The 7,766-nt window shown below is 39.1% G+C and overlaps 1 protein-coding gene across 1 annotated transcript; it reads left to right on the top strand.

Annotated features, from left to right (window-relative positions):
- The first annotated feature begins 5,885 nt into the window (after positions 1 to 5,885).
- LOC130457185 (disabled homolog 2-like) lies at positions 5,886 to 7,564 on the top strand. Its single transcript, XM_056816233.1, has one exon. It carries the CDS (start codon positions 6,209 to 6,211, stop codon positions 7,562 to 7,564), a length of 1,356 nt encoding a protein of 451 aa, XP_056672211.1. The 5' UTR covers positions 5,886 to 6,208.
- The last annotated feature ends 202 nt before the right edge of the window (positions 7,565 to 7,766 follow it).

The raw sequence follows: 7,766 nt of genomic DNA on the forward strand, positions 1-7,766 counted from the left end.
TTCTTAGGAAGTTCTTTGATGGCTTGATGGATTTCAATTTCTGATATGGGATTATTTAAGAATTCTATTTCCTCTTCTGTTAGTCTAGGCAGTTTGTATTTTTGTATATATTCATCCATTTCTCCTAAATTGGTGTATTTATTGCCATATAATTGGGCAAAGTAATTTCTAATGATTGCCTTAATTTCATCTTCATCGGAGGTGCTGTCCCCCTTTTCATCTTTAATGCTGTGAATTTGCTTTTCTTCCTTCCTTTTTTTAATTAGATTGACCAGTACTTTGTCTATTTTGTTTGTTTTTTCAAAGTACCAGCTTCTTGTCTTATTTATTAAATCAATAGTTCTATTACTTTCGATTTTATTAATTTCTCCCTTAATTTTTAGGATTTCTAATTTGGTCTTCTGCTGGGGGTTTTTAATTTGATCGCTTTCGAGTTTTTTCAATTGCATTTCCAATTGATTGATCTCTGCTCTCCCTTGTTTGTTAATATAAGCATTCAGGGATATGAATTTACCTCTGATTACCGCTTTGGCTGCATCCCAAAAGGTTTGAAAGGATGTTTCGCCATTGTCATTTTCCTCGATGAAATTATTAATTGTTTCTATGATTTCTTCTTTAACTAAACGGTTTTGGAGTATCATATTGTTTAATTTCCAATTGGTTTTAGATTTGGTTTTTCATGTACCATTACTAATCATTATTTTTATTGCCTTGTGATCTGAGAAGGCTGCATTCATTATTTCTGCTTTTTTGGATTTGTGTGCTATGTTTCTGTGACCTAATGTATGGTCAATTTTTGTGAATGTGCCATGTGGTGCTGAGAAGAAGGTGTATTCCTTTTTATCCCTATTTATTTTTCTCCATATGTCTATTAATTCTAATTTTTCTAAGATTTCATTCACCTCCTTTACCTCTTTCTTATTTATTTTTTTATTTGACTTATCTAAATTTGATAATGGTTGGTTTAAGTCTCCCACTAGTATGGTTTTATTGTCTATTTCTTCCTTCAATTCTCCTAGTTTCTCCATTAGAAATTTGGGTGCTATATTATTTGGTGCATACATGTTGATTAATGATATTTCCTCATTGTCTACAGTCCCTTTTAACAAAATATAATTACCTTCCCTATACCTTTTGATCAGGTCTATTTTTGCTTTGGCTTTATCAGATATCATGATTACCACTCCTGCCTTCTTTCTATCAGTTGAGGCCCAGAAGGTCTTACTCCATCCTTTAATTCTGACCTTGTGGGTGTCAACCCGCCTCATGTGTGTTTCTTGAAGACAACATATGGTAGGGTTTTGGATTCTAATCCATTCTGCTATTCGTCTACGTTTTATGGGTGAGTTCATCCCATTCACGTTCAAAGTTATGATTGTCATTTATGGACTCCCTGGCATTTTGATTGGCTTCCCTAATTCTAACCTTTTCTTCTTCGGCTCTACCTTTTAGTCCAGTGATTTACTTTGAATCAGTCCCCCTTGTCCCCTCCCTTGATGTTTCCCTTTTTAGTCCCTCCCTTTTTGTTCCCTCCCCCTCCCCCCTCTCTTTCCCTCCCTTTTTGTTCTCCCCCTCCCCCTCCCCCCCTTGGTTTTCCCTTCTCCTTACCCTTGTTGGGTAAGATAGAATTCAAGATCCCAATGGATATGGATGTTTTTCCCTCTCAGAGTTGATTTCCCTGAGATTGAGGTTTAAGTAACCCCCCCCCCCTCTTCCTCTCCTTCTTATAGGAGTTTTCTTCCCCTCCCCTTCCCATGTGAATCTTTGTGTGAGAACGATTATTCTATTTGGTCTTTCTTTACCCCCTATTTATACATTATATTTTCCCCACCTATTAGTATACATAGATTGATATAAATGTAGTCCTTATAGAAGAGAGTTTGAGTAAAAGAAGAAGATAACATTTTTCCCCTTTCCTTAATATTTACCTTTTCAGGTATTCCTTGCTCTTTGATTTTCGGTATCAAACTTTCCACAGAGCTCTGGTCTTTTCTTTGCAAAGAGTTGGAAGTCTTCTATTTTCTTGAATGCCCATACTTTCCCTTGGAAGTATATAGTCAGTTTTGCTGGGTAGCTGATTCTTGGTTGAAGACCCAGCTCTCTTGCTTTTCTGAAGATCATGTTCCATGCCTTACGATCATTCAGAGTAGAACTTGCAAGGTCTTGTGTGACCCTGATTGGCATTCCTTTATATCTAAATTGTCTTTTTCTGGCTTCCTGTAGGATTTTTTCTTTTGTTTGAGAGCTTTGGAATCTGGCAATTACATTCCTGGGAGTTGTCTTTTGGGGGTTTAGTGTAGAAAGTGTTCTGTGAGCTCTGTCAGTGGCTGTATTGCCCCCTTGTTCTAGAATCTCTGGGCAATTTTCTTTGATTATATCTTGTATCACCATGTCCTGTTTGGTGTTTATTTATGGCTTTTCTGGGAGTCCAATTATTCTTTTTTTTTTTTTAATATATTTTATTTGATCGTTTCCAAGCATTATTCGTTAAAGACATAGATCATTTTCTTTTCCTCCCCCCCACCCCCCATAGCCGACGCGTAAGTCCACTGGGCATTAGATGTTTTCTTGATTTGAACCCATTGCTTTGTTGATAGTATTTGCATTAGAGTGTTCATTTAAAGTCTATCCTCTGTCATGTCCCCTCAACCTCTGTATTCAGGCAGTTGCTTTTTCTCGGTGTTTCCACTCCCATAGTTTATCCTTTGCTTATGAATGGTGTTTTTTTTTCTCCTGGATCCCTGAAAGTTGTTCAGGGACATTACACCGCCCCTAATGGAGAAGTCCATTACGTTCGATTATACCACAGTGTATTAGTCTCTGTGTACAATGTTCTCCTGGTTCTGCTCCTCTCGCTCTGCATCACTTCCTGGAGGTTGTTCCAGTCTCCATGGAACTTCTCCACTTTATTATTCCTTTGAGCACAATAGTATTCCATCACCAACATATACCACAATTTGTTCAGCCATTCCCCAATTGATGGGCATCCCCTCGTTTTCCAGTTTTGGGCCACCACAAAGAGCGCAGCTATGAATATTTTTGTACAAGTCTTTGTGTCCATTATCTCTTTGGGGTACAGACCCAGCAGTGCTATGGCTGGGTCAAAGGGTAGATATTCTTTTGTCGCCCTTTGGGCATAGTTCCAAATTGCCCTCCAAAATGGTTGGATCAGTTCACAACTCCACCAGCAATGAATTAATGTCCCTACTTTGCCACATCCCCTCCAGCATTCATTACTTTCCTTTGCTGTTATGTTAGCCAATCTGCTAGGTGTGAGGTGATACCTCAGAGTTGTTTTGATTTGCATCTCTCTGATTATAAGAGATGTAGAACACTTCTTCATGTGCTTGTTAATAGTTTTGATTTCTTTATCTGAGAACTGCCTATCCATTTCCCTTGCCCATTTATCAATTGGAGAATGGCTTGATTTTTTGTACAATTGATTTAGCTCATTATAAATATGAGTAATTAAACCTTTGTCAGAGGTTTCTATGAAGATTTTTTCCCAATTTGTTGTTTCCCTTCTGATTTTAGTTATATTGGTTTTGTTTGTACAAAAGCTTTTTAGTTTGATGTAGTCAAAATTATTTATTTTACATTTTGTGATTCTTTCTATATCTTGCTTGGTTTTAAAGCCTTTCCCCTCCCAAAGGTCTGACATGTATACTATTCTGTGTTTACCCAATTTACTTATGGTTTCCTTCTTTATGTTTAAGTCACTCACCCATTTTGAATTTATCTTGGTGTAGGGTGTGAGGTGTTGATCTATTCCTAGTCTCTCCCACACTGTCTTCCAATTTTCCCAGCAGTTTTTATCGAATAGTGGATTTTTGTCCCAAAAGCTGGGATCTTTGGGTTTATTGTATACTGTCTTGCTGAGGTCGTTTTCCCCCAGTCTATTCCACTGATCTTCCTTTCTGTTTCTTAGCCAGTACCAAATTGTTTTGATGACTGCTGCTTTGTAATATAGTTTTAGGTCAGGGACTGCAAGGCCCCCATCATATGTGTTTTTTTTCATTATTTCCCTGGATATCCTTGATCTTTTGTTCTTCCAAATGAACTTTGTTATGGTTTTTTCTAAATCAGTGAAGAAGTATTTTGGTAGTTCAATGGGTATGGCACTAAATAGATAAATAAGTTTGGGTAGGATGGTCATTTTTATTATATTGGCTCGTCCTATCCATGAGCAGTTAATGTTTTTCCAATTGTTCAAGTCTAGTTTTAGTTGTGTGGCGAGTGTTTTGTAGTTGTGTTCATATAGTTCCTGTGTTTGTCTTGGGAGATAGATTCCTAGGTATTTTATTTTGTCTAAGGTGATTTTGAATGGGATTTCTCTTTCTAGTTCTTGCTGCTGAGCTGTGTTGGAGATATATAGAAAAGCTGATGATTTATGTGGGTTTATTTTGTATCCTGCAACTTTGCTAAAGTTGTTGATTATTTCAATTAGCTTTTTGGTTGAATCTCTAGGATTCTTTAAGTAGACCATCATGTCATCCGCAAAGAGTGATAACTTGGTCTCCTCCTTGCCTATTCTGATACCTTCAATTTCTTTATCTTCTCTAATTGCTACTGCTAGTGTTTCTAGTACAATGTCAAATAGTAGAGGTGATAATGGGCATCCTTGTTTCACTCCTGATCTTATTGGGAAAGCATCTAGTTTATCCCCATTGCAGATGATATTAGCTGTTGGTTTTAGATATATACTGTTTATTATTTTTAGGAATGACCCTTCTATTCCTATGCTTTCTAGTGTTTTTAATAGGAAAGGGTGTTGTATTTTATCAAAGGCTTTTTCTGCATCTATTGAGATAATCATGTGGTTCTTGCTAGTTTGCTTGTTGATGTGGTCAATTATGTGGATGGTTTTCCTAATGTTGAACCAGCCCTGCATCCCTGGTATGAATCCTACTTGATCATGGTGAATGATCCTTCTGATCACTTGCTGGAGTCTTTTTGCTAGTATCCTATTTAAAATTTTTGCATCTATATTCATTAGGGAGATTGGTCTATAGTTTTCTTTCTCTGTTTTTGACCTGCCTGGTTTTGGAATCAGTACCATGTTTGTGTCGTAAAAGGAGTTTGGTAGAACTCCCTCTTTGCTTATTATGTCAAATAGTTTGTATAGTATTGGGGTCAACTGTTCTCTGAATGTTTGATAGAATTCACAGGTGAATCCATCAGGCCCTGGGGATTTTTTCTTAGGAAGTTCTTTGATGGCTTGATGGATTTCAATTTCTGATATGGGATTATTTAAGAATTCTATTTCCTCTTCTGTTAGTCTAGGCAGTTTGTATTTTTGTATATATTCATCCATTTCTCCTAAATTGGTGTATTTATTGCCATATAATTGGGCAAAGTAATTTCTAATGATTGCCTTAATTTCCTCCTCATTGGAGGTGCTGTCCCCCTTTTCATCTTTAATGCTGTGAATTTGCTTTTCTTCCTTCCTTTTTTTAATTAGATTGACCAGTACTTTGTCTATTTTGTTTGTTTTTTCAAAGTACCAGCTTCTTGTCTTATTTATTAAATCAATAGTTCTATCACTTTCGATTTTATTAATTTCTCCCTTAATTTTTAGGATTTCTAATTTGGTTTTCTGCTGGGGGTTTTTAATTTGATCGCTTTCGAGTTTTTTCAATTGCATTTCCAATTGATTGATCTCTGCTCTCCCTTGTTTGTTAATATGAGCTTTCAGGGATATGAATTTGCCTCTGATTACCGCTTTGGCTGCATCCCAAAAGGTTTGAAAGGATGTTTCGCCATTGTCATTTTCCTTGATGAAATTATTAATTGTTTCTATGATTTCTTCTTTAGCTAAACAGTTTTGGAGTATCATATTGTTTAATTTCCAATTTCCAATTTCCAGACACGTTGAGGGGGAGTAACCAAGCTGGAGGAGCAAAAACATCACAGCGCATTCCTGGGGAGTCCTCAGCTGCCAGCATCTGATTAGAACCACATCTCTCCCTGTGAGTGGCTAGCTCCGCTCGGGAGTCTAGCGTACAACTGAGTATTTAACCGGCCCGCGGGGTCGGCTAGTCTGCCCGGCGGAGGGTTTGGGGATCAGGGGGAAAAGAAATCATGCTCGGAGCCGAAAGGAGCTAGTTTATCACCTTGGATTATGTCCATCTGAGACTCCCCAATTGTGAATCCTTCTGGGATCTCAAAGAATCTCCTGGAGCCAGGGTTCGCATCCAGCTTCTTCAAAATGTCTACTGAAGTAGAGACCAACATGGCCAATGGTCAGCCTGATCAACAGGCAGCAACCCCCAAGCCACCATCAAAGAAAGAAAAAAAGAAAGGAACAGAAAAGACAGATGAGTATCTCTTGGCCAGGTTCAAAGGTGATGGCGTAAAATACAAGGCCAAACTCATTGGCATTGATGATGTGCCAGATGCAAGAGGGGATAAAATGTGTCAAGACTCTATGATGAAATTGAAGGGAATGGCAGGAGCTGCTCGGTCTCAGGGACAGCACAAACAGAAGATTTGGCTGAATATTTCTCTCTCTGGAATTAAAATAATTGATGAGAAAACTGGGGTGATCGAGCACGAACATCCTGTAAACAAGATCTCTTTCATTGCCCGAGACGTGACAGACAATAGGGCTTTTGGTTATGTGTGTGGAGGAGAAGGACAGCATCAGTTTTTTGCCATAAAAACTGCACAGCAGGCAGAACCATTAGTAGTTGATCTTAAGGACCTTTTTCAAGCCATCTATAATGTCAAGAAAAAGGAAGAAGAAGATAAGAAAAAGACTGAAGAAGCCAACAAGGCCATTGAGAATGGGAATGGAGACCTGCTGACACTTGATAACCGAGCTAGCAAAATGAAATTGGGTGTTGACCAGATGGATTTGTTTGGGGACATGTCCACACCTCCCGACCTAAATAGCCCAACAGAGAGCAAAGATATCCTGTTAGTGGATCTAAACTCTGAAATCGGCACCAATCAGAATTCTCTAAGAGAAAATCCCTTCTTAACCAATGGCATCACTTCTTGCTCACTTCCTCGACCAAAGCCGCAGACACCTTTCTTGCCTGAAAATGCTTTTTCTGCCAATCTCAACTTCTTTCCCACCCCTAATCCTGACCCTTTCCGCGATGATCCTTTCACACAAGCAGACCAATCGACACCTTCTTCATTTGATTCTCTCAGACCTCCAGATCAGAAGAAAGAGAGTCTGAATAGCTTCTTACCGCTTCCACTGAGTAATGGGTCTCTGAATGGCGATTTTGATTACTTTGGGCAACAGTTTGACCAGATTTCTAATCGAACTGGGAAACAGGAGGCTCAGGCAGGCCAGTGGCCCTTTGCAAGTTTGCAATCCATGCCCGCAATAAGAACTCAGAATGGGGTTCTTGAAAGAGAACAAAATGGCCTTCTTATCAAATCTCCCCCCAATTTTTTTGTGGGGAGCCCTCCCAAAGGACTGTCACTACCCAACGGAATAAAGCAGGACACAGAAAACTCTGTCCAGTCCTCACCACATGACTCCATAACAATTAGCCCACCTCCACAAAGTACCAAACCTGGAAGAGGCAGAAGGACTGCTAAGTGTTAAGATGGCGGCTTAGAGAAAGCTGAAGTTCAGATCTCCGGAAAACCCTTCCCGACCGATCTCAAACTAGAAGCTCCTAAGGCGCCGAAATTCAAAACGATCAACAGCACAGACCCTGGGAACCCTCCTCCTGGACCTGGACCCGGTTCAAAAGGTACGGCTCCCCTTAAAAGCCAGAACCCGAGATCACTCGGACCTCAGGGGT

Source organism: Monodelphis domestica, chromosome 1 (genome assembly GCF_027887165.1).
Source record: "Monodelphis domestica isolate mMonDom1 chromosome 1, mMonDom1.pri, whole genome shotgun sequence".
Classification (NCBI taxonomy): Eukaryota; Metazoa; Chordata; class Mammalia; order Didelphimorphia; family Didelphidae; genus Monodelphis; species Monodelphis domestica.